The sequence below is a fragment of the Rutidosis leptorrhynchoides genome, chromosome 1 (assembly GCF_046630445.1).
Source record: "Rutidosis leptorrhynchoides isolate AG116_Rl617_1_P2 chromosome 1, CSIRO_AGI_Rlap_v1, whole genome shotgun sequence".
In the NCBI taxonomy this organism is placed as follows: domain Eukaryota; kingdom Viridiplantae; phylum Streptophyta; class Magnoliopsida; order Asterales; family Asteraceae; genus Rutidosis; species Rutidosis leptorrhynchoides.
In genome coordinates this window covers 42,884,985-42,912,848 of record NC_092333.1, presented here as the reverse complement: position 1 = coordinate 42,912,848, position 27,864 = coordinate 42,884,985, and the positions used below count along the sequence as shown (strand labels likewise).

General features: G+C 33.8%; 2 protein-coding genes across 2 annotated transcripts; both read right to left on the bottom strand.

The window, feature by feature from the left end:
* Positions 1-22,485: 22,485 nt before the first annotated feature.
* LOC139863799 (uncharacterized) lies at positions 22,486-23,693 on the bottom strand. The gene is made up of 3 exons (XM_071852419.1): positions 23,217-23,693; positions 22,843-22,986; positions 22,486-22,728 (listed from the first exon to the last, which is right to left on the bottom strand). The coding sequence occupies exons 1-3, from the start codon at positions 23,691-23,693 to the stop codon at positions 22,486-22,488; spliced, it is 864 nt and encodes a 287-aa protein (XP_071708520.1).
* Positions 23,694-23,885: 192 nt separating this feature from the next.
* Positions 23,886-27,281, bottom strand: LOC139863740 (F-box/FBD/LRR-repeat protein At4g26340-like). Its single transcript, XM_071852368.1, has 8 exons — positions 27,208-27,281; positions 26,910-26,958; positions 26,424-26,709; positions 25,828-26,348; positions 25,531-25,680; positions 25,195-25,451; positions 24,236-24,284; positions 23,886-24,014 (listed from the first exon to the last, which is right to left on the bottom strand). The coding sequence occupies exons 1-8, from the start codon at positions 27,279-27,281 to the stop codon at positions 23,886-23,888; spliced, it is 1,515 nt and encodes a 504-aa protein (XP_071708469.1).
* Positions 27,282-27,864: the final 583 nt, after the last annotated feature.

Below are 27,864 nucleotides of genomic sequence, written 5' to 3'. Positions count from 1 at the left end.
AAATCCGGTGCATACAAAACATTGTTCAAAATAAGTTCCAAACCACTTGGAAGTTTTAATACAAAGTCTCCTTGAGCCTTCACTTGCACTTTGGCTCCATTACCCATAAAGAGACTTGATGTTCCCGTTTGCTTGCTACTTCTTTTGAACCCCTGCAAAGAATTGCAAATGTGAGTTCCACATCCAGTGTCTAATACCCATGTATTAGAAGAAGTAATAATAACCTCTATATATACCATATATATGTTACCTGAGGATTGCCCCACATCCCTCTTTTCCTTCAACTCCTTAAGGTAGACCGGGCAATTGCGTTTCCAGTGACCCATTTCACCGCAACTGAAGCACGGGTCTTCCTTGGGGTTTGCGTGTCCGGCAACCTTTTGCTTCTTGTTCTTGTTGTTGGTTGGGGTAACCATCCTCCCCTTTCCCTTGCCTTGATGGGCGGGTCCTTTCCTCTTAGCCGCCTTTGGCTTAGAGGTGTTGTTACCTTTGGACCCACCATCATTGATCATTATCACGGGTGAAGCCCTCTTACCCATGCTAGTTTCCGCCGTCCTTAACATGCCATGAAGTTCACCAATGGTCTTATCCATCCCATTCATATTGTAATTAATTACAAATTGGTCAAACCTCTTTGACAGGGAGTTTAGGATAAGATCAGTGGCTAGCTCATTAGATATGTTGAGATTAAGACGGTTTGCGCGATCAATAAGGCTTTTCATTTTGAGGACATAAGAGGATACGGATTGGGTGTCATCCATACGACATGCATGTAACGTTCGAACCGTTTCGAAGTGCTCGACACGTGCTTGTTGAAGGAACATCTCCTTCAATTGCGTAATCATGTCATATGCACTATGATGTTCAAAATCCTTTTGGAGTTCGGGTATCATAGTCCCAAGCATTAGGAAAGCGACTTGCACCGAATCGGCGCAATACTTATCCCAATAAGCCATGCCTTCCGTATCATCCTCGTCGGGTTGATCGGGAATGGGGTCTTCCAACACATACGCCTTATCCTCAAGTTTGAGGACAATTCTAAGATTACGGAACCAATCCATAAAGTTCGTATGGTTGAGTTTGTCTTTCTCGAGGAGAGACCTTAATGATAGGTTGTTTAGGTTAAGTGGTGCATTTTGCATGTTGTTTTTTTTTACGGCCATCTACAAAATTAACAAAGTTCATTTAAGTATCGATTTTAAATTTAATAAATAATACCCTTTTATATATAATTGTTTTATTAAATATTAGAATCCAACGGTGAATCAAATTTCGATTAGGTGACCTTTATCCCGTTATTTGATTTAGCTAGGTAGTCATTTATATGACAATTGCAATCCTTTTGCAACTTCTATATTATGGGATCATGCAATCCTTTTGCATGGCATATTTATCCCATCAACGCCTATTTGTTCCTCATGCTTCGGTGACCCTAAGTTCATGATTCCCAAATCAAGTCGTCCTACTTGTGTAAACATGTAAAATTAACATACAAGTGGTTAGGTGACCTTTATCCCACAAGCATGCGAATTTTACCTTAACCATATTAGTTAGCTCATAACGGTTAGGTGACCTTTATCCCATTATGAGTTCCCTACTATGTTTAAGTGTCCCACAAAAGGATGGCGTTAAACTTTTTTACCTTGTCGATTAAGGGATTTTAAGTTTTCGTTAATCCTAGTTTAAGAAAACATTTATGCCATACACCAACATGCATTTAGTGTATGGTTCATTTGAAATCCATTTTCAAGTCTTGTAATTTGCCAATTACTTGATATAAACCATTTTATATATATGTGATCCTTTTCTTGTTCTTAATAACCATTTATTTAGGTCTTTAGTTGCTTTTAATTTAACCAATTAAATTGTCATCTTGCATGTTATTAATACGTCTAATTTAACCAATTAAATTGTCGTTTTGCTTGTTGTTATCTTGTGATTAATTGTATCAACCAAACATACAATAAAATAAACAAACAAACAACCACACATGCAAAACAAGTATGTTCACAATCTAGCCATTTTGGTGGACATTTGTTTAGCCAAAAACAAATGTCACCGGGTTAAGGGGTAATAATACAAAGTAGGAGAATTCAAATCTCCCACTTAACCTTGCATCTATATGCTCCTTGTGTTCTTCAAGTCTTCATCATCTTGTATCTTCATTTTTACAAAATATGTATCCTAATACATTTTTATCTAGAAAATGAAAATACAACCTATTCTATTTTACATACCAAATGTAAAACAAATTACATAGCCAAAATAAATATTACATGCCATATGAATGAATAATATTACAAGCCATATGAATCATACAATTCATTCAAACATTTAACTAAACACAAGGTCAAGGCATAGATTGTGAACATCAACATGCAACCAAATATGACCAAATAGAAGCAACCCAAAACCCACTTTTGGGTCTATACCATTCGGCACTATGAATACACCCACCCAAACCCATTTATTTTTGCATTCCACATTCATGCATGTTTATAGATTGCAAATATAGTGGGTTTAAAACAATAATTCGAAGCATATTTCAACAACTTCGGCTCTAGATACCAATATAGGGATTTAACAAGTTTGAAACTCTTAAAACCATTAAGAATCATTATAAAACGGAAGCGCAAAATTACCAATTTAACTTGTTATCATTAAACCAAATAAAGCTAAATCCCATCTTGGATCAAGTTGTGAAATGATGCTTACTAATTAACAAGAAATGAAGAGAGTTTATACCTCTTCAATGGTGGATATTGTGCTGAATTTGAACAGCAGCAAGCTTGGAATATGATGATGAAAGCAAGCTCCAAAGTGATGAAACCTCAAGGAGAAATACCCCAAACTATACACCAACACCCTAGCCTTTAGTTAGGATTTTATTTGACACTAGATTTGAGCTTTAAAAGAAAAATTAGAACACCCTTTGAGTGCAAAAGGGGTCACGGCCAGCAGCCTGTCCAGAATAGGTGCTGTGCAGTTTTTTTTCTCTCACTTCAAATATCTAGTTGCACTTGAGAGACTTGTTCAAACCTTGGTCCTTGAGTTGCACATGCACATTAGGACTTGTGAAGTCTTAAAAGTAACAAAATGAGGCAAGCATGGGAGTCTTGGAGTCCCAAAATCTGCACTCCCTCTTATTTTATAACAATGTATTTACATATATATAAATATGTTATATATATATAAAACATGTATTTGTTATGTTACTTTCACATTTTATAAACTTTTTATAAAATATAACACAATATAATCATTTAAAACTTATAAACAATTATATATAAATTATCCAAATAATTTATCTCAAGTGATATTATTTTAGAAAACCGATTTTCTAAAATCCAAGTGTCGCGTATTTATTTAACGACCCAATCGTTAAGATTAAATACATATAAAGTGTCGGTAAGCTTGTTATTGGGTATGACCCGACTTGGATCATAACACATTAGCCACATTAATTTAATATGTCTCTCGGGCATACGAAATACCTTCATTATCATCATTGAATAATATGGATAAAAATATTCGATTATTCGAAGAGTACGAATGAAGCTATCACAAAATAGTGAAATGAAAGGATAAAGATTTGTCTTAACTTTTGACAGAGTCGGGGTTGAATTTAGAAAATAAGGTGCGCCTTAACCTTTTGACGTTGTTTTGGCAGAATTCCGGAATTCAAGGGATTTAAAAGAAAATCTTCGAAATCTAAAAGATTTGATTCTGCGGCGAATAAGGAAATTAAGATCTCTCTAATTAAATACAGTGATCTACCTCGATTACTCTGTCTGATTTTTCCATTATAAATCAAACTCTTCCGTTTCATTATTCTCACCATTCCTATACTTTCTTTCTTAGTCCATACATCCAAAAGATTGTGAAATGCTTAATCCCGTTCTAATCCTTGATGTTTTCTTAATCATCATTTCTATCATCCTTCTTTCTAATCTTCCACCAGAAGAATCTGTTTACTCCTACTATTACCTTGGGGAAATACTATTCTTAATTATTCCATGTCTTTAATGTATTAATATCCACGGTTTGTAACCTCCGTGTTGTTATTGGGCTTTATATTTTCTCTTATATTTTGGAGCTTTGTCCCTACGTTTCTTCTTCTTGCGATTAAACACCGCTTGTAATGGTTCAGAATTCACAGATATAAACTTCAGAATGAACATTGTTAATGTTCTAAGAAGGAAATCGTAATGGCACGATTTGATTTGTCAAATTACCAGAATCACTGAGAATAGAACTATCAAGAATATATTTTCTTGATATGTTCAGAAGTTAATTTGAATGAAAGATTTATGTGACATGGCACATGATGACGTTATAATCTGTGAATCATCATGTTCCATTTAGAAACTCAGCATGACTTTCTGTAATATAATCACGTTGATCAAGTGTCATTATATTATACTAATTCATGCATCAGTTCCCAACACTACTTCAAAAACATTCATATTTTAAGCTCGAAAGTTTACAGAATATAGAAACTAACAGTTTCTATATGATGTAACACTGATAGCACGAAGAGATTATTGATTTCAGATAAGAATAGTTATGAAAATATATTCAGAACTATGAAGGATATTTGTAATGAAATATACGATAATATCTTTGAATATCTAAGATCAGAGGATGATGGAAACTATTGTCCGCGAGGGTTTAGAGTAAGGAGTAAGATATTCACTAAAGACTTCAACATATATTGAATCATTTGAATTCTTTGAAGTCAAACTTATTCTTTGTGATTTGTCCACGGCTTCCTTCATAGTTTCACATAATCCGCTTTTCGGTACTAAATTTTCTATTGAGTGTTTCCAATACTCCATTCTTTATCATCAAACTTTCAACGATTAAGGTAGTGTACGGTTGTCTACGGTTTCCGCTGTTTCATTCAGCTTCCTCAAAATTTGGAGTATTGTTTCGTAGACTGGGTGCTTTTCAGAATTTCAGAATGAGAGATCCTAATTCTAAGAGATAAATGTCATACATATAACTGTTGATATAGATATGCTGTGAGTTTTCAAAGTACTGATTGCTGATTCCCGGTAATTGTATGGCAATTCTCATTACAAGATGCGGTTAAGTATATGATAGGGTTTCAATGAATAAATATAATGGTTTTTCGAAGAGACTTAAGCTAGTTAGTATTGAAGTTACTGGTAAGTTTACCGCTAATATGATGGGATGTAAATGGTTCCCCGGTAACAATAAAAGAACATACATAATAATCAAGGTGATAATAAGGTTGTTTCGAACAAAAAGTCGAAGTTGATTTGCTGAAGCTGTGACAAAATTTGCTACTTTGAAAAGAGATCGCAAAGTTATTTTTGCTAATAAATGCCAAAGGATCTGACGCGGCTACGTGTTAAACTTTTACTCAGTTGCCGAGAGTTTCCAGTTGCATAACTAAATGAATAAATCTTTCCCTCCGTGGATGAAGTGCGGTTGGTTCATCCTCTTGATTGAGGTGTTTTCAAGAATCATGAAAGGTTTGAACGCAGATTGTAATTGTCAAGATACAATGAGGTTTAAGATGAAATCAAGTGGCAAACTTGAAGAATTGTTTAGTTTCATACATTATAAACAATATTTTAATTCATTTTAATTATCTAATGTTATTAGTCCACAGTCGATAGTCCACAGTTGACAGTCCAATAATTCATATATATAGTTTAATATATAATATTCAAATTAATTAATACGTGTCGTGACCCATATATGTCTCAGACTCGATCACAACTCAAAGTATATATATTATTTGAGAATCAACCTCAACCCTGTATAGAGAACTCGATCATTACTGCATATAGAGTGTCTATGGTGATTCTAATTAATATATATAGATGCGTCGCAATGATATGTCAAAACCTTGTATACGTGTCCCGATATTTAAAGTGCGTAAAATAAATACAGAAAATAAATGACGATAAATAAAATGCGTAAAGTAAATAACAGAATTTAAATGACGATAATTAGAATTGCGATAATTAAATTGCGATAAAATAAATTGCGATAATTAAATTGTAATACGGAAATAACAGTTAGCTTGGAACAGTTAACTAGAATTTTGTTAGCGTGGATTCTTAATAAAATTTCATATTGTTAATTAATCTGTTTCTAATCAATTTTTATTGTGTCCATTATTTCTTCATTATGCCACTTGTTGGATTCTGATAGGTCAAAATCCAAATATGTAATTGGATGAATATGGTTACTCTGTGGTGAACGGATTTGTATAGCAGTGGATGTAAGTAGGATAGTATATGACTGTTGAAACAGATTCGAAGAACGTACAATGTAACTTATTAATGTGAAATTTAAATAGTCCTCGGGTATTACCTACCCGTTAAAATATTTTCACCATTAACAGTTTGTACAAGAGAATTTTTAATTACAATTTTTATTTTTTTTGAAAACATATATACATATATATTTTCTTCAGATGTATTCATGGATTTAATGAGTTAATATGATATTAAACTCATTTTCTTTTCGGTTGGAACTAGAATAAATAATCTCTAAAACTTTAGAGATTACATATTCTCCATGTCGAATAAAGATAAGTGAGGTAGAACGATACGTAGAACGAAGATCATACTCAAAGTACAGATGATGATATGGAAGCATGGATTGTTGATGGTACTGGTGCTGTTATTGATTGTACTGTTGGTGCCGGTGATGTTGCTGAAGCTGGTACATTTTGCACCATATTCTCCCAATTGATTACTCAAGCGCGAAATTCGTTGACTTCTTCTATTATTCCGGGATGATTGTTGGTTGAAACGAGCGGATGAATAAGGTTCAGAATTGTGGATAGAATATAATCGTGTCGAACTACTCTGGAACTGAGGCTGAAAATGGTGTTACGAATAGGTTCGCCGGTGAACGCTTCAGGTTCATTGTCAAGAGGTGAATTCGGTTGGTGGAAGGGATTGCCTTCTGCGCGTTTCCATTAATTAAGTCGACTACGAATCCTATCAAATGAATTGATAATGGTTGATTGGTTGATTCATGCCGATGATGCTGTTTTCGGAGTTTAGGTGAACATCTATGTCGGAATAGCTGTCGGAATAACTATCGGAATAGCTATCGAAATCTGAGGGACTCGAACTGGTTGCAGGATTCATCTCGTACGATCAGATGAAGGATTTTAGATAAGAAATAGACTATAGGATGTAGATTAGTACCCTGCAATACATAATTTACATTTACATATGCATAAATAATACTAAAATCCCAAAAGTTACGGAGGAATCTACGGAAGCTGTCAGGTAAAGATAACAATAACAGATACGCTAAGATATGAATTAGCAGATACGCTAAGATATGAATTTTGTCTATACACTATTCATGCAGTCAATGCAAAAAGATGTGTCTAGACTAAGAATAGTAAGCAGGTAATTTACTAAGGATGATAAACAAATGATTTCTGACAAAAATGATAAGCAAAACTTTTGACATGCAGACACAGTCGAAGTCCAGACTCACTAATGCATCCTAATGACTTATCAGTTAGACACACTAATGCAGACCCAGTTCACTAAGACCACCGCTCTGATACCAACTGAAAGGACCCGTCCTAATCCATCCGGACGAAGTCCATATTGATTATAAACGATTCACAACAGTTGATTACATCGCGAGGTATTTGACCTATATATGATACATTTTACAAACATTGCATTCGTTTTTGAAAAGACAAACTTTCATTACAACGTAAGTTGACGGCATGCATACCATTTTATAATATATCTAACTATAACTGATTTAATAATAATCTTGATGATCTCAACGACTCGAATGCAACGTCTTTTGAAATATGTCATGAATGACTCCAAGTAATATCTTTAAAATGAGTAATTACACAGCGGAAGATTTCTTTCGTACCTGAGAATAAACATGCTTTCAAGTGTCAACCAAAAGGTTGGTGAGTTCATTAGTTTATCATAAATAATCATTTCATAACTTTTAATAGACCACAAGATTTCCTATTTTCATTTCTCATAAACATACGTCCCATGCATAGAAACAAAATATCATTCATATGGATTGAACACCTGGTAACCGACATTCACAATATACATATAAGAATATCCCCATCATTCTGAGATCCTCCTTCGGACATGATATAAATTTTGAAGTACTAAAGCATCCGGTACTTTGGATGGGGTTTGTTAGGCCCAATAGATCTAACTTTAGAATTCGCGTCAATTAGGGTGTCTGTTCCCTAATTCTTAGATTACCAAACTTAATAAAAAGGGCATATTCGATTAGATAATCCAACCATAGAATGTAGTTTTGATTACTTGTATCTATTTCGTAAAGCATTTATAAAAGCAGCGCATGTATTGTCAGTCCCAAAAATATATATTGCAAAAGCATTTAAAAAGGGAGCAAATGAAACTCACCATACTGTATTTTGTAGTAAAAATACATATGACTAAATTGAACAATGCAGGGTTGGCCTCGAATTCACGAACCTATATCAAGTATATATATTAAAATATATAATCACAATCAGACAAGTTTATATTTGTTAATTATATTTATAATAACTTATTTAGAATAATAATATATTTATTATTTTAAATGTTATATATGTCTATATATATGTTATTATTATATGTTATTTTAAAATAGTAAGTTAGATATAATTATGATATATATAATTATTATATTTTTATATAAATGTCTTTTGTTTGCTAAAATAATATTTATAGTAATACTATGATGATGATGATGATAATAATAATATTAATAATCATAATAATATTAATAATAATAATAATAATAATAATAATAATAATAATAATAATAATAATAATAATAATAATAATAATAATAATGAAAAATAAAAAGTGTATACCCTTCTTATTGATTTTCTGAAGAAAAAAAAAATGCTCCAGACAAGACTCAAACCCATGACCTCTCGTTAAACACACACACATCAAACCAATGAACCGCTTGATTCTTTTTGAAATAAGTCACGATTTTAATTATATAACATGGATTGAGCTGTTTGCTTTTCTTCTTGAACTTAAAACTCAAATTACCATCTTCATCTCATCTAACCCTCGTTATAGTATATCATCATCCTAATCTATTATCATAGCCATAATTATAACATGATCATTATCATATTCATAATCATAATCATGATTATTCCATCAATACATCATCATATTCGACATCTTAATCATCGTCAACCTCATTTCATGATCATCTCACGTCATCATCTCTCACTCATCATCACTATGCATCACTATGTATCATCTATAATCATCAAAATTATTCATCATCTTGACGTCGCTATTTAAACAGAAAAGGGAAGACTATATAAAGCAACAGCAACAGTCGGTAACAATAATAAGCTAAATAAGTTGCAGCAGTCCATCACTTATAATTCGGTCCTTATATATATCGGGTCAATAAAGAGTACACAGCTAGCCCAAGCAAAATAAATGCAGCAGCCCAGTGAGAAAAACATTTAGATCACGGCCCAACACCAAGGAATTGTATAACCTCATTTTTAGAATGAAACCAGAATTAGCCAATATGTAATTATCTTTACAGCTCATCTTTCCAATACCTTTCTCCATCACTAAACATAACAGATAGATGGCTGACAACAAGTTGTTGGCCTTGGCTTGTCCACACAAAACAAAAAGAAAATAACAAAATAATATTGCAGTATTATTATAATATCATTATCATCTTGGCTTTTGAAGAGTAAACGATTGTTTCTTGTGTCTTACGAAGGAGATTGAAAGAGAGAAAGGTTTTTGGGTTTTGTTCACAACAGCAAAATGAAACATAAATAGATTATAGTGTTTACGATGAAGTGATGGTGGTTGTGGGGGTGAGCTTCAAAACAAAAAACAATGGGTAGCAGAATTTAAGAATGGTTGGAGTGGTTGTCGACAAGTAAAAGAAACACAGATATAGCAGTAGTAGCAAAACAGTTACATCAGAGGTTTTCTTGTTTTCGTTTCATCATTACTTCACTCTTTAAGAAACTTTATCGTCATAGTATCACAGGAAAACAGAAATTTAATAGTAGTAGGAGCTTTAGATGATGGTGGTTTGAGTGGAATTCGATGGTGGTGGTCCAATTGGTGTGGTAATCAGTGATGGCGTTAATCGACTATGGAAAACAAGAACCCATGATGGTGGTTGATAGATGAAGGTGCAAAGGTGGTATTGTGTTTTAATCTTCTTATGTATGAACTGCATATACATACATATATATATATATATATATATATATATATATATATATATATATATATATAATAGCTTGGTGTATTTAAACCGAAATATAGACAAGCAGTAGTACACAGGAAGTAGTAATGAACCAGTAAGGAGGAAGGTGATGATTGTGGTTTAATAACATCAAACTATCATCGATGTAAGTAATGATTATAGAGTGGTGATTTACACAAAAACCTTCGAGTAAGGTGGTTGTTGAATGGTGTTGTGAAGGTGGGTTCATGTGCTAGATAGATGAGGCATGGTGCTAGTGAGGGTGGCGGCTGGATTGGTGGAGGTCTAAATGAGTTTGGTTTTTGGAAAGCTTGATCGAAAATAGAAAAAAAAAAAACAGAAGATTGATGTGAGTTTTAGGTTGAAGTCGATACTAATGAAGAAGTGGTGTTTTAATGGTAGTTTGGTGTCAGTTCTCAGTTCTTTGAACAAGAAGGATGGTTATGTGATTTTATGAGGTGGTGATTCTTGTCTATGAAAATGGGTGTTAATGGTGGTTGTACATGGTGAGCCCGAAATCAATTAAGGAAAATGTTTGTGTTGTGTGTTCCTAATGCAATTGTATAGAATATAGAATATAGAATATAGGATATAGAAAGAGAGAATAGGTAATGGATAATTGAACAATTATTGGTAATTTGATTGATATATAGTGAAAGTTTTGTTTGACCCAAAAATCACAGGTAAGCAGAAAAGGATGGAAACTGATTGATACATATTCATATATATACGCGATATTAGCTGTTATACATTATATTTATAATTAATAAATAAATATAATAGTTTTGTTACTATTATTAATAATAAAAGTAAAATACTAATAAGATAATAATAATGATATTAATAATATTAATAATAATAATAATAATAATAATAATAATAATAATAATAATAATAATAATAATAATAATAATAATAATAATAATAATAATAATAATAATAATAATAATAATAATAATAGAGATTGATAACAACAATGATAATAATGTTAATACTTAATAACACTAGTATTAATATAACAATTTAATATTACTCTGTAATTATTTATATGGAATGAATATTATAAATTTATATATAAATATATATTATTTTACATTTTAAATTCAAAATGATTAAAGTGTATTTCATTAATTCAAAATATTATATATTCACTTATTTTTATATTTATACACATATATATTTATGTAATTATTTACACATAATTGTTCGTGAATTGTCGAAAATCGTCTAAGGTTAAATGAATCCATATAAGTAGTTCAAAAATTTTGAGACTCATTATTACAGACTTGCTTATCGTGACGAATTCATATAAAGATTAAGTTTAATTTTGGTCGGAAATTCCCGGGTCATCACATGGTAGCCTAAGAATTGGTGTTTATTATAATTGCCACCAATTGACTCAAATCCTAAAGATAGATCTATTTGGCCCAACAAGCCTCATCCGAGTTACGAATGCTTTAGTACTTCGATTTATCATGTCTGATGAGAGTCCCGAAATGATGGGGATATTCTATATGCATCCTGTTAAGGTCGATTACCAGGTGTTCAATCCATATGAATGATTTTTATGCAGATGCATGATATTTATGAGAAATGAAATGAAAATCTTGTGGTCTATTAAATTAATTGGAAATGATTATTTATGATAAACTAATGAACTCACCAACCTTTTGGTTGACACTTGAAAGCTTTTTTATTCTCAGGTATGAAAGAAATCTTTCGCTGTGCATTTGCTCATTTTAAAGATATTACTTGGTGTCATTCATGACATATTTCAAAAGACGTTGCATTCGGGTCGTTGAGTTTATCAAGATTATTATTAGCAGAGATTTTGAAGCGCATGACATAGCCATGCAGCAATATCTATCGCTTGTTCATAACCTCACTGACCAGTTTGAGGCTTTTCAAATTTCCCATGTAATGCGAGGGCAAAACAAGAAGGCTGATGCGCTTAGCAAATTAGCTGCATTGGCCTTTGACCATCTAGGAAAAAGAGTTCTCATAGAAGAACTACACGCGAAATCCATTGTTATGATGCCTTTAGTGGCACCTGTTGAGGAACCCAGCTCAACGTGGATGACACCCATCATTACTTTTATGCGGGATGGCACGTCACCCGCAGACTCTATTGATGCAAAGAAAGTTCGTATCAAGGCACCAATGTATGCTCTTGAAGGTGACGTCCTATATCGAAAAAATTATTTAGGACCGCATTTAAGGTGCATCGGCCCAAACGTGGCAGAGGAGGTTATACAAGAGGTGCACGAGGGTGCATACGCTCTTCATTCGGGGCACATGTCTATTGTGTCAAAGATAATGCGGCTAGGTTATTATTGGCCTACTATGTACGCAGATACCGCACGAATCGTCAAACACTGTGAATCTTGCCAAATACATGCACCTATCAGCAGAGCACCCGTACATCTAATGATTTCAGTCTCCTCACCATGGCCATTCTGCAAATGGGCAATTGACATAGTTGGACCATTTCCAAAAGGCCGAGTTAATATAACCATTTGTTTCATATCATGTGCTACCTATATTAGTATCTGATGCATACTCTGCATACGAAGGAAACATCAAATTCTTGATTGTTGCAATTGACTATTTCACAAAGTGAGTGGAAGCAAGACTACTGACAACAATTTCATGAAAAAGAGTGCGGAATTTTGTATGGGAAGACATTGTCTATCAAATCGACATACCAAACGAAATCGTTAGCGACAATGGCACGCAGTTTGCGGGAGATCCTTTTCGCAGTTAGTGCACGGAGCTTAATATTAAGCAAACTTTCACATTCGTTGTGCATCCGCAAGCGAATGGCCAGTGCGAAGTCACCAATCGGGATATAGTAGCTGGAATTAAAGCTAGATTGGGCCACGGTCGCATCGGTTGGGTGGACAAACTACCAAAGGTATTATGGTCACATAGAATAACACCTAAAGCAAGCACTGGTGAGACTCCGTTCAGTTTAGTATATGGGTCAGAAGCTGTTTCACCCGCAGAGATTGGGGTACCAACATTCCGCGTACAGAATTTTGATGAGCAAAACAACTCAGAAGCTTTGCGGGTAAATCTTAATTTGCTGGAAGAACGCAGACTCTCTGCGACGATTAACGAAGCTAACAATAAGCAGAAAATTGCAAAGTACTATAATCAGAGTGTGCGGTCGCGCTCTTATAAGTGCGGTGACTTAGTTTGGCATCAGAATGAAGCAAGTCATGCGGAAGATACTGGGAAATTGGGCCCCAGTTGGGAAGGTCCATATAAGGTAGTGGGAACAAGCAACACCGGGGCATACCATCTCGCGACACTGAATGGAAAACCTATGAAGCGCACTTGGCACGCGACATCGTTGAAAAAATGTTACATGTAGCTGGTTGGACCTGATCATCCCAATATTTTTTAGCGCATTATTTTTTCTCTCTATATAATTTACGTCCGTTTGGATGTGTCGCGGTTGTAATCACGATTAATGCCAATTATTATATTTACTCGCGCATACTTTTTCTATATATCTGTCTTTTTGTATGCATTTCCTGCCTACTTAAGGGGTGTCCTCTAGCCCCCGCGCGGTAGAAGCCTGTTTGGTTACAAGGCTAGACATAAACGGCAGGTAAAGGGAATTGGTTTTCCCCTAACCAAGCGCCATACAGACTAGATGGCCGCCAAGTCGACTTAAAAATATGAGCATTGGTCTGCTTGTACGTAATTACTCTCGCATTGGTTTGCTTGAGGAACTCTTAAGTATAAAAGCATTGGTTTGTTTTTAGTTGCGTTGCTTATCATACAGCTAAAGTGCACCTCTAGCACATGACAAAGCAAGAAAGCAGTAGCTTTTGAGTCTAAAACACTAAGGGTAAATTTGCTAAAGTATTGGTTTATTTTACGCAGCACCCTCGTATGCGCATGAGTTTTGGTTAACTTACGCGCATAGGCATGTGGTATACATTTTGTTTTGATTCGCGATATACAAACAATATAGCAAAGACGCATGCAAAAGATACAAATATAATTTACATATCATAAATTCATAATGTTCCATCACCCTAAACACCTGCCCAACAAGGGGCTTAGGGCTCCACAAATAAAAAAACAATAATTACAATTGCCTGCCTAAGCATAGAACTTATGGCGCAAACTATGAGCTAATTGTTCAGATTAAAATTCCTCCTTGAGGAAGTTATCGAGCAACTTATTCGGATCGGCAGCAAAGTCGTTCAGTAAGGGGATTGGGATGGACTGGATGGCATGTTCCGCTTCAAGGAGCACCGCGGCTGTACCCTCCTTCAAATGCTTCTACACAACTTTGGGGTACGGTGGCATAAGGTCGCAGCCTTTAATCACTTCCGACATCAACTTATTGCGGTCATGCTCCTTCATCGCATCAACATAAGCGTTTAACTTTTTGGATACGGGCTCCGAGTCCATCACCTTTTGCGCAATGGTTGGAAGGGAGGTGCGGAGCTTCAACAAGCCTGCCTCTGTCTGCTCGCGGCCGGTCACCGCATCATCCTTTTTCTTGCGCACCTTGTCAAGCTCCGCCGCAGACGCTCAGTCTCACCCTTTGCTTAATCAACCACCCCCACCAGCTCGCGGTTTTTCTTCCTTTTCTCAATGAGTGCAGTTTTTGTCTCAGCCACAGTCGCCTCCGCAGCTTTACGCGCCTCTTCCGCGTCTTCCTTATCTTTCCTCACTTGATCAACACCTGCCTGCAGTAGACCAAGCTCAGTCTCCTTTCGCAATGCCACTTGGTATAAATTGTTGGAGCGATTGGCATAATCCTCAAACATGCCAAAGAACACAAGGCCATTTTGAATAATGGCGTCATGCGCTTGGCAGAAGGGTAGTGCGGAGAGTTGGTTCCGGAATTTTGCTGAAAAGATTTGCTGCATAAAGGCGGACTGTTCTGTGGCATTTTCGGCGGATGACTGGGTGAGCTGTGCCAGGTTTGCCAAGCGAGAGCTACCACGTGGTGGCATTGGTGTGGAATCAGAGTCCAAATGTATCGCCTTATCTTTTGACGTGGCGGTGGCTTCGAGGTCCGGATTTCCTCGCGGCGGCGTCTGATGCGTCTCCTCAATATGCTCTGCGAGTTCATGATTGGTTAGCACCGAGTAAATAATTGTGTAGCATTTAAACAAAAAAGGCGCTTACCAGTAATTGGGGGAGGCAGATCTGCGGACGCCTGCTCCACGGGGACAAAGTTGTCGTTCCGCAAGTCCTCCCTTTGTTTCGAAGTCAGTTTTTTCTTCTTTTGTATCGTCTAAGGTGTGTCGGCTGCCTTGCACTTGTTGGCTGAGGTAGCGGGTGCGGACACCTCGTTCTATGGATACAGCAACCCACATGCGCACACTATACGTATGCGGGAAAACACTAGTAGCATATGCGTATGCTATCTTTGCGGTATGTGGTAACGTATTGAATACTTTTGCTCCCGGTATGGCGGTTACTTGGCTATCAAGTCTGAATATCTTTTTCATAATTACATTCGAGATTCAGGGGAGTTTTTTATAGAAGGGATTGCCATTATTAGACGGTTCTAGAACTAGGGTTTGCCTATATATACTAACCCTAATTATCATTCTAGGGGAGACCACGTTACGTAATCAACACATCTCACGTAGCAATTGCCATCTCTCATCTTCTAGGGTTAACATGTTAGTTTCCTTACGACTGTTGCCTACGACCCTACTTAGGGCCTTCCGATCGACGGCCGTCATCGAAGGTGGACTTAATCGCTTAGCCACCCTGCCGACATCATCATGTCGGCCAGGGTTATTCACAGTAGCCGGACCGGAGTGCTAAGTTCTAAGATCCTTAAACCTCTTTAAACATATTGAGTGTGCGTATTAACCTCTTGGAAAATATATGCACGATCAGGAAGCTTTCCAACTCTTCGAACCCGGTTTTAGGAGTTTCCCTTCCATTTGTACGAAGTTCACCGCCTTGCCTGATCTTGAATTAAAGGAGAGAAAACTTTAGGGGGCCCATGATTGTTAACCTTTGAAGATTTGTTACCAAGAACAGAAGCATATGAACAATGCCGGATCTAGAAATGGTAGTTACAGGTGTCACTATTTAAAAGCTCAAAAATTTTTACATTATCTAATGGTGTCACTCAAAAAAATTTATATCTATAATATCATATAAATCTCTAAAATAATGATGTCATAAATAAGGATTATCCAAGCTTAAAAATAATTTTAAAAGTAAAGAAAAAATTTATAAGCCACTCATGATGATGATGTCATTAAAATAATTAATTAAATTTAATAAAAATTTTAAAATATTAATTGTATAATATATGAAGCATTATGTAAAACCTTATAATAAAATACCTTTATGATCATATGTACAATATTTTAAGCATTATGTACAAACTTATGGTAAAACATCTCCATGACCATATGTACAATATTTGAAACATTATGTACAACCTTATGATAAAACATCCTCATGACTATATGTACAAACTTTAAAACAAATTATACATTTTCTTACAAAACAACTCATGAACACATGTACAAACTTTGAAGCATATTGTACAACCGTCATATAATAATTGTATTTTAAATTAAAAAAATTAAAGAGAGATTTGTTATTACGGTTATTATTATTATTATTCAAAATATAAATACTCAATTTTAGAGCAAATTTTATTATTATTATATTATTTAAATATGGGTTTCTTTACGGGATTAATTACGTTACATATGAATACGAAATACATATCTCAATAAAATGTTGTAACGTAGTCTTTTATAACAAGGAAAATAGTAATTATGATGAAAATTGAATGAAGGTCATGGGACAATAAATGTAGTTCATTTATTCTGATCAAGTTAAGTATATCAATATGTTTGTAAAAACAACGACAAGTTTCTTAGTTGGAATCTGTGGTTCCACGGGTCATTAAATTAAATGACTTTAGCATTTACTTTCACTTAATACCTAAAACATATCATTAAATTGTATTGCAAACTCGTGATTCCACGGGTCATTTCACTAGTTATCTAATGATATCAGGTGTGTTTGGATAAAACTAGATGGAGCTGGAGCTTATGGCTGGAGCTGAAGCTTATGGACACGAGCTGGAGCTGGAGCTTATTTTTGAAGCTGGTAGCTGGAGCTTATTATTTTCTTTAAGTGTTTAGTAAACTAGCTAGAGCTTATTACTTTTTATGTCCACCGAACGAAGTTTATTACTTAAAGCTTATTAAAATCATAAGCTCAAACTCTTATAAGCTCCCATAAGCTTCAATAAGCTGTTGCGTCAAACACAACCAAAAGCAAAAAAAACAAAACAAAATATTCCACTATATTGCATATTTCACTGGTAGCCTATGCTACCGCTCCTATATATATATATATATATATATATATATATATATATATATATATATATATATATATATATATATATATATGGATCAAATGAGAACTTTTTTGTGTGAGAACCCTGAGAACTCCAAAATACACTGAAATTCGAGCAAAAAAAGTTGCGGGCGAGCAAAAAAGGGGATAGTCGAGCAAAAAATAGGAAAGTCCAACAAAAAAAAGGCGGCCGAACAAAAAAAAGAAAGTCGAACAAAAATTGTGATATTCGAACAAAAATGTGTTCTACTTTTTTATAGTCGAACAAAAAAATGTAGAACACATCGGTAGTTTAATAAAAATGTGTTCTACATTTTTATAATTCGAACAAAAATGAGAAATTCGAGCCAAAATGTGTCCTACATTTTTTAAATTCAAACAAAAAAATGTAGAACACATCATAGTCGAACAAAAATGTGTTCTACATTTTGGTAATCCGAACAAAAAAAATTTTGTTCGTCCGTGTTTTTATTTTTGTTCGACTAGCGTGTTTTTTGTTCATTCGTGTCCCTTTTTGTTCGAATTTCAGTGTATTTTTGAGTTCCTAGAGTTCTCACACTAAAAACGTTCTCACTGGATTCTCTCTCTCTCTATATATATATATATATATATATATATATATATATATATATATATATATATATATATATATATATATATATATAATGGTAGGATCAAGAGGGAAGTAACTGATTGGGGGAAAGTGGGGGGAAGCGATTTGAGCCACAAATCAAAATTACTTCAAGATCTGAGCCAAATCTGGACGGAGGGGGCAGTATAGTCATTATCCATTTATATTTTTCCAAATACTGCAAACTTATCTCTTACTATCATCCAACTTCTCATCTCATTTGATCTCCAATTTATTTAGAGCTACCAATTCCTTCAAATCTCTAATTATAATTCAACCTCCATAACATCTTCAAACCTCAAATTACGAATACGACTCAACCTTTGTTGAAACTCATTCAGCCTTCGTTCAACGTTTGATTACTTTTACGATATGATTCCACCTTCGTCCAACCTCCGATTACGGTTACGATTATGAATCAACCTCGATAATAGCTTACGAATTTATTTTTGAAGAGGCACAAAACAAAATGAAGAGACTCAAAATAAAATGGTAAGTGATTGTTAATATCGTTCAATTTAATTCGTTAGTTAATGATTTGCAAAGTCAGCATGACTTTTTTAAACTTTTATAGATTTGTTAATATCAACGTCTCTATTGTGATGACCCGGAAATTTCTGACCAAATTTAAACTTAATCTTTGTATGATTAACATTTCCGACATGATAAGCAAAGTCTGTAAAACTAAATCTCAAAATTTTTGAACTACTTTTATATATTTAAATACCCTTCGGTTGTTTTCGACGATTCGCGAACAATTATATGTAAATAGATACATATATACTATAACTTGAAAAGGTAACAATGTATTAATTGTTTGATACCGTACATTAAACTTATTGGTTTAAATATCTATTTGAATATATATGATAAGTTGAAATATTTATTATTAAAATTTATTTATAGATAACTTTCAAGGTGTATTTAAAAACTGATTTATATATTAAAAAGATATATACATATATATAATTTCAAGTTATTTAGTAAACGATAGTAACATTCGATTCGATTGATATTTAGATAAGTTAACTAAAGCATTTAAGATGAACCAGTAAAACACTAATTTGCTACAGTATTTTCAAATTGCTACAGTACCCAAAAATGCTACAGTATTTTCGAAAATCACTATTTGCTACAGTGAAATTGACTTTGCTACAGTGAATTGCTACAGTAAACACTATTTCAAAATAAATAAATAAAATATACATATGTATATCTATATACTGCGAGACGATGATTTATAGAAGCAAATAACCAAAACACTTAATTGATTAAAGCTACACTTAGAGTGACATAGTTATCAATGATTAAATTTAATTTTTGATAAAGGTACACGTCACGTAACGAAAATTGCTAGTTTTCTAAGCGTACATAAGGACGTTCGAAAAACCGGAACCGGGACATAAGTCGAGTGACGATGTATGACTTATCGGAACAAAAATTACAAGTTAACTATGCAAGTAAATTTAATATAATATATAATTAATTATATAAATTAAATATATTATATTTATATTTATATTAAATAATTATGTCGACAAACAAAAAGTTAAAAGTTAGTAAGCTGTCATACCTTCCCATGCGATCGCATGGGAAATGGCTTGGGAAGCCATGCGATCGCATGACACCCTTTTGCTGGCCACATCTATAAATTCGCGATTTCTGCTTCTGATTCAATTCATTATTTTTACTCCGTATTTATTATATTATTTATTATTATTATTATTATTATTATTATTAATAATAAGATTATTATTAATCTTATTATTTTTATTATTAGTATTATTATTTTTACGATACAAAAATAATAATGTACATAAAATATTACGACGGAGTGCTGTCCAAGTAACTTTCAAAACAAGTTTCCGAGCGAGCTAGAGCTAAGGAAAATATGGGTTATTGCCAAGGAAATTATGGGTAATGTTCAAGGGTATTTTTGAGAATCAAACCTCATGTTTATCATCTCCGATGCATCTACGTGCTTTCCTACAATATTGTATATCAATATTAAACAGTGAGTTTCATAAGATCCCTTTTACTCTCTACATTTTTGGGCTGAGAATACATGCAAATGCTTTATTAACCGATATATAATATTTATATGCGTGAGTTTCATTTGCCCCCTTTTTAATTGCTTTTGCAATATATATTTTTGGGCTGAGAATACATGCACTTTATTTTAAACGCAATGGATACAAGTACATACTAAATTCTACACTGAGTTTGAACCGAAAATCCCTTAGCTTTGGTAACTAGTAACTGCCAGTTATAAGAACTGGTGGGCGCGAGTAGTAGTATATGGATCCATAAGGCTTGATATCCCCGTCTGAGCTAGAGCACTAGCCTTTTAACGGACGTATGCTATTTGAGAAGCGTACACGTTGGTTTGCGTGTATTATTAAGATGATTATACAAAGGGTACAAATTATATATACGTTAAGTTTAGTTACCAGGGTGCTCAATTTCGTAGAATATTTTGATAAACGTTTCTGGATGAAACAACTAAAATCTTGTGATCCACCTTTATATACAGATTATACGAAACATTAAAACTATGAACTCACCAACCTTTGTGTTGACACTTGTTAGCATGTTTATTCTCAGGTTCCTAGAAGTCTTCCGCTGTTTGCTTATATGCTAGACAAGCTATGTGCATGGAGTCTTACATGGCATATTTATCAAGGAAACGTTGCATTCACCAAATCATCACCATGTATCTTATTTTGACTGCATCGTCAATGGAAGTACTATTGTAAACTTATTTACGGTGATTGTCTATATGTAAAAATCACCAGATGTCGAAAACCTTTGATTTAAATATTCATTTATGGTGTACCTTTTCAAAAGAATGCAATGTTTACAAAACGTATCATATAGAGGTCAAATACCTCGCAATGAAATCGATGAATGACGTGTTCGTCCATATGGATTTGGAGCGATCGTCACATCTATGAATGATTCATTTGCAAATATGAAATGTATATTTTTACCAAATGTTAGTTTCCTTTTATGTTTGGTTCTTGCACACTAGGTGTTTGATGAAATGTCTAAATGAAATACAATTAGTAAATATGCTACTTCTATTGTATCTTATATTGAATGTAAATAATGTTAATGATGGTGAAGATATATCTGATGATTGTGCTTGTTGCTATTGGAGAAGTGGCTATAAAACAAAAGAAGAAATTGGTTTTTGTTAGAATTTTTTAGAAAGCATATATTTTAGTTTGAGTTTTTTTTTTTATTTTACGATAAATTATTTTAGGTTGAATATTATGGTTAAAGTTCATCATGTCAATGCTATCGTATGAGTTGTGTGTTCCGAGTTAATGATAGTTTGATGTTTGAATATGAATGATTTGGAGTTCGAATTTGACAATATTTATCATTAAAAATATTATTGTTCAGAAACAATATTATATTCGAAAGAATATCAACGTTTCTGGATAAATATTAATAATATTCTTCGATAACAATAGTATTCTTGGAAAAGAATATTAATTTTCAGGCAAAAATTGGTTAACAACCAGGGTATAATTGGTTAACATTCACTGGAAATGTTAATTTATATTGGCAAAAATAGCATCATTAATCGAAAATGTTTAATACTCTTTTGAAAAATAGTATTCTTTCAAAACAATATTTAACATATAATGTTTTTAGCAATGTAATAGGTAGTAAATATGACATATGAATGTATTTGGTATATGTATATTAGATGTATGTATTGTGTTTGTACTGATATATGACTGGTATCTCTTTGATTTATATGTGCATCTTAAAGAATGACTTGATGTACAAATTAACAGGGAAATTACGGAAGTTTTATGAAAAATGGCGATCCGGATTTTACGGAGGAAAAAAATAGGTTTTTTGCCCGTTATACTTGTACCCGTATACATAATTAAACGTTTACAGTAAGTAAAAATCAACACACAAACTTAATTTAAAAAATTTCAAAACCCGAATTTAGAAGGTGGCAGAAAAGTGCTACGAATTTGTGAGCCCATAAACAAACTAACAAATGGATTAACAAAAGCAAACACACGGGATACAAGTGATTTAAGCCCGCAATAATGCAAGAATCACTCATATGTCACACACCACATGTACAGTGCTTTCGAAAATTCTACATATCAGGTCTTTAATAACTTCCAAATTGTAATGGAGTTCACATGATTTAACATATGCTAATCTTACTTCTATGTTGAAGAGTAAATTATGACCAACGCCACACTTTTAGGGATAACTGATTTTATGCGCTTAGCAAAAGATCGAGCAATTTCCTCCATCGAGGCCTTTGCCTGTGTAAATTTGATCACAACTTTCTTCAGTGCAACAACGGTTTTTATGATGTACGCAGCAAGTTCAAAGTCACATTCTCGATCCCAAAAGTTAACGATCTCAAAAAGTTTGAGATGCTCATGAAGATTAGTAGTAACTTCCTTTCTTCCCATTTACCATTGGAAAAATTGATGTCATCTGTCAAAACATCCACACTTTCATTAAAATGTTTTAACATATAGTATGGTTATATTAACTGCGCCTCGCGTAAGTACCTCAACAGATAAAGTCTCCAAATTTGGGCATACATTCATTATGAAATCCAAAAATATAAGATGATCTGTGTCGCTGCCATCAACTGCCAATATAAATTTCTTCAGATTTAGTAACTTTGGAATAGATTCACGTATTAGGTCTCCCTGCAAAAACAAATAATAGTCTCAAACATTTCCATCAGTGATTCATAATAAAAACATAAAAATATCCCTGCAAAAACAAATAATAGTCGTACAAACATTTCTATCAAGCATTCATTACAGAAACATTAAAATGATGAACAACTAACCACAGATAGAGACGAAGTTAATTAAAGAGGCTGCAGGGACAAAGCAAAAGACCATATCTGGTCGAAAACATTTTTAACATTCACCCGACCCATATCAAGGTCAAGTTCCTTCAGTTTCGGAAGATGAGCAAGACGTAAATCTTTAATCTTACCTTTGAAGGTGAACGATACAAGGTTTTCTAAATTTGATATATAGATGAATCCACCATAACAAGAATCCACAATTTCTAGGTGTTTTAAGTCAGGAGATTGTCCATTGATGTCAATATGACGGATGCATAGCGCTCTATGGATTGATATCATCTCAAGATTTGTAAAATTCTTTAAAAATGCCTCAAAAACATCTTGCGTCACATAAACCATCTTTAGTACAAGTTTTTTTAGATACGGGAATTCGTGGGATTGGGTATGATTGTTGTTGTTGTACAATTCTAATGGGAAATCATAACCTTTGCCTTTTGAACACCATTCATGATAGTCGCACGACAAATCAAGTTCAAGAAACTCAACTTTCCTTTTTACTACAAAATGGATCCAATCATCAATAACATCCTTATGCATGCAGTTGAGTCTATTATAACGAATCCGAAAGTCACTAACGGTTGGGTGGTTGTAGCTTTTGATGACTGGATTGACGTGTTTGAGGTACTTTTTCTCTGCTGACTCAACTACATGATCAGCCGAATCTATGTTATTAAGAAAAGTCTCCCTAGCATCAAAGTTTAATTACCTTAAATTACGCCACAAATATCTTCATCGTGTAGCAACACCACTGGTGGCAACTGCATCCTTAATAGGCACAAATGACAGTATCTTAATGAGCACATCATCTGGCATTTGGCTTGCAAAATCATACGAATTTAGCCTTTGATGACTTCCCACCTTCACAAATCAATGTCATTATTATTAGTAATTATATAAATCTTAGCAATCAACGTCAATAATAGTAAGACTCACATTGTTTACATCCTGTATCTAATCGGCTAATCCAATCCAGTCCACAAAGTTATAGGTAAAGTGTTGACCCCAAATGAAAGGTAGCAATAAACTAATTATAACTAGAAAACTAACCCTAACTTATTATTGAAAATAAAATATCAAACCTGCATTTGAAGAGTAGTAGAAGAGCTCTGTAAGCATTCCATAATTAACCTGCATCATAGGGCCAAAAGGGTGGAGTCATATAACAATTTTGATTTTGCAGATTTAAAGCAGTAACGAGTCACGACCGTATTAGAAATGTGCATATATAAGCTTATGGAAACCTCCCTCTATCACCGACTAGTTTTAGAGTAATGTTAAACTCATAAGTTTATATGTTGTACATGTTGGTGAATCTGAAAACGATCATACAAATGGTATCAGAGCCTTGTTATAGCACAGATTTGTGGACGTGCAGAATGCCAGCGGAGTGAACGTAGCCTGGGAAGAGGTCGAGGGTCCGGGTGAGTCGAAATGATGGTATTGAACACATCCTAGGATTTGATTTTGATATGTTTTTTATATGTTTAATGGTTTGATGCATATTTTAGGCAATTTTAGCTAGCTAGTTTTGGTACTTCTCAATGTTGTAATCGTTTATGTTTCATGTTGTAATTCTTGGGCTCTTTCATCATTTTGATGAAAGATTCGCTCTTTTATTTAATAGGTATATATATATATATATATATATGTTTTTCACTAAAAAAAGGCAAACACGCGGATACAAGTACTTTAAGCTTCAAGTAACGGAAGAATCACTTTTATGTCACACATGTATTATTTTTATTTTGCAAAAATAATGGAAACTTTAATAACCAAGGCGTTTTTTAAAAAACAAAAAAAACCACCCATCAAAACTGAGAAATACAAAACATGTTGAGCCTCGAAACTAGAAAACATTACAAACTAACAAAGAGCAGTCGAAAACCGAGCATCGACTAACCAAAAAAACTTTAATGTATAGTTCTCTTGAAAATTCTACATATCAGGTCTTTAATAACTTCCAAAGTGTAATGGAGTTCACAAACTTTAACATATATACTAAGCTTACTTCAACGTTTAGGGGTAAACTATGACCAACTCCACCACACTTTGAGGAATTATTAATTTTATGCGCTCAGCAAAAGATTGAGCTTCTTCCTCCATCGAAGCCCTTGCCCTTGTAAATTTTATCACAACTTTCTCAAGTGCAACAGCGGTTTGTATGATGTATGTAGCAAGTTCAAAGTCAGGATTTCGATCCCAACAGTTAACGATTTCAAATAGCTTGAGATGCTCATGAATATTCGCAGCATCGCTTACTTTCTTCCTATTTATGATTGGTGAAATGTATTCTGTCTGCAAAAAGATCCACATTTTTGTTAAAATGTTTAACATATAGTACTTCGTTTAGATTAACTGGATCTCGCGTAAGTACCTCAATAGAAATAGTCTCCAAAATTAGGCATGCGTTCATTATGGAATCCAAAAATATAAGATGATCTTCGCCATTACCACCAACACCAGCTTTCAATCTAAATTTCTTCAGATTTGGTAACTTTGGAACAGAATCAATTATTAGGTCTCCCTGCAAAAAAAAATAATCTTCTCAAACATTTCCATCAGTGATTCATAATAAAAACATACAAATATCCATGCAAAAAACATATAATAATCTCAAAAACATTTCCATCAAGGTTTCATTACATAAACATTGACATGATGAACAACTAACCGCGGATACAAACGAGGTTAAGGACAGAGACTGCATGGACAAAGCAAAAGACCATATCTGGTCGAACACATTTTTAACATTCAGCCTAATCATATAAATGTGAAGTTCTTTCAGTTTCGGAAGATGAGCAAGACGTAAATCTTCATCGTAACCTTTGAAGGTGAACGACACAAGGTTGTCCAAATCAGATAAATAGATGGATCCACCATAACAGATATCCACTATTTCAAGGTGTTTTAAGTTAGGAAATTGTCCATTGACATCAAAACGGTAAAGGTGTCGTGGATGATGGATTGATATCATCTCAAGATTTGGAAAATTCTTTAAAAATGCCTCAAAAACATCTTGTGACACATAAACCATCTTCAGTACAATTTTTTTTATATACGGAAATTCGTGGGATTGGATATAATCATTGTTGTTGTACAATTCTGATGGGAAATCATAACCTTCACCTCTCGAACACCAATCTAGATAGTCGCACGACAAATCAAGTTCAAGAAACTCAACTTTCCTTTTTACTGCAAATTGGATCCAATCATCAATAACATCCTTATGATTGCGGTCGAGTCTATTCTAACGGATTCGGAAGTCACTGATGGTCGGGTGGTTGTAGCTTTTGATGACTGAATTGACGCTCTTGATGTACTTTTCCTCTGCTGACTTAACTACATGATCAGCCGAATCTATGTTATTAAGAAAAATCTCCCAAGCATCAAAGTTTAATTGCCTTAAATTAAGCCACAAATATCTCCAACGTGTAGTAACACCACTGGTGGCAACTGCATCCTTAATAGACACTAATGACAGTATCTTAATGAGCACATCATCCGGCATTTGGCTTATAAAATCATACGAATTTAGCCTTTGACAACTTCCCACCTTCATAAATCAATGTCATTAGTATTAGTATTTATAAGAATCTTATAAAACTCATGTTGTTTACATCCTGTACCTAATCAGCTAAACCGATCCAGGTCACAAAGTTATAGGTAAAGTGTTGACCCCAAATGAAAGGTAGCAATAATATAATTATAACAGAAAACTAACCCTAACTTATTATTGAAAATAAAATATCAAACCTGCATTTGAAGAGTAGTAGGAGAGCTCTGTAAGTAGTCCATTATTAACCTGCATCATAGGGCCAAAATGGTGGAGTCATATAACAATTTTGATAATACAGATTTAAAGCAGAGTAACGACCGTATTAGAAAAAAAGGAAAAAAAAATGTAATCGCAACTAAAATTGAAGAAATTAAACTTAACTCCGAGTTTTAACTAACAATTTCACCCAACATAATTCATATTCATTAACAAAATTAATTCCCTCACGGCATGCGATAAAATAGAGTGAAATACTGAGCATAACAATAAGCTTACAGATCGGTAACTGCGCCGGTGATTGTGAAGGCAAAAAAAAAAAGATGTCTGCAAAGGAATGGCCCATTTACCATTTATATTTTAAAGACTTAATATGAACGTGTGGGTTTTATTTTGTCAAACGAATAGCCCAAAACGATAAAAACTTGGTGCAAATTACTTCCTAGCTCGATTACATTCCAAAGGGGTCCCTTTTCTTAAAAAGAAAACATCAAACACATACATACTTTTGTTCGCGACATGACTCGAATTCAAAACCTGGCTGATGAGTTTCCTGATATCACTTTCCAAAAGTATATCCACTAGTAAATTTGATAAATCCACTTACTGTCATGCATTAACTAGTTGTACCGTAGATAGTAGTAGAGTACGATAAAAATGGATTTATCAAAATTAAAAGTGAAAATATCAACACCCTTTTCCAAAATGGTCCTTATTTTCCGTTTTTTAACAAAAGGATTTAATATCACACAATAGTTGAGTGAGATAACGAATAGGCAACGGATTTTGATCATGTATGAGTTAACGATTAGCAACCTTTGTCACAAAATTGATTAATAAAATATAGTTTCTTTTAGTATTTTGTATATGTCTGTATAGCTGAATAGTTTCTTGATCTTGAATAGAGTCTGCGCCCCAAGAAAATTGATGCGACAT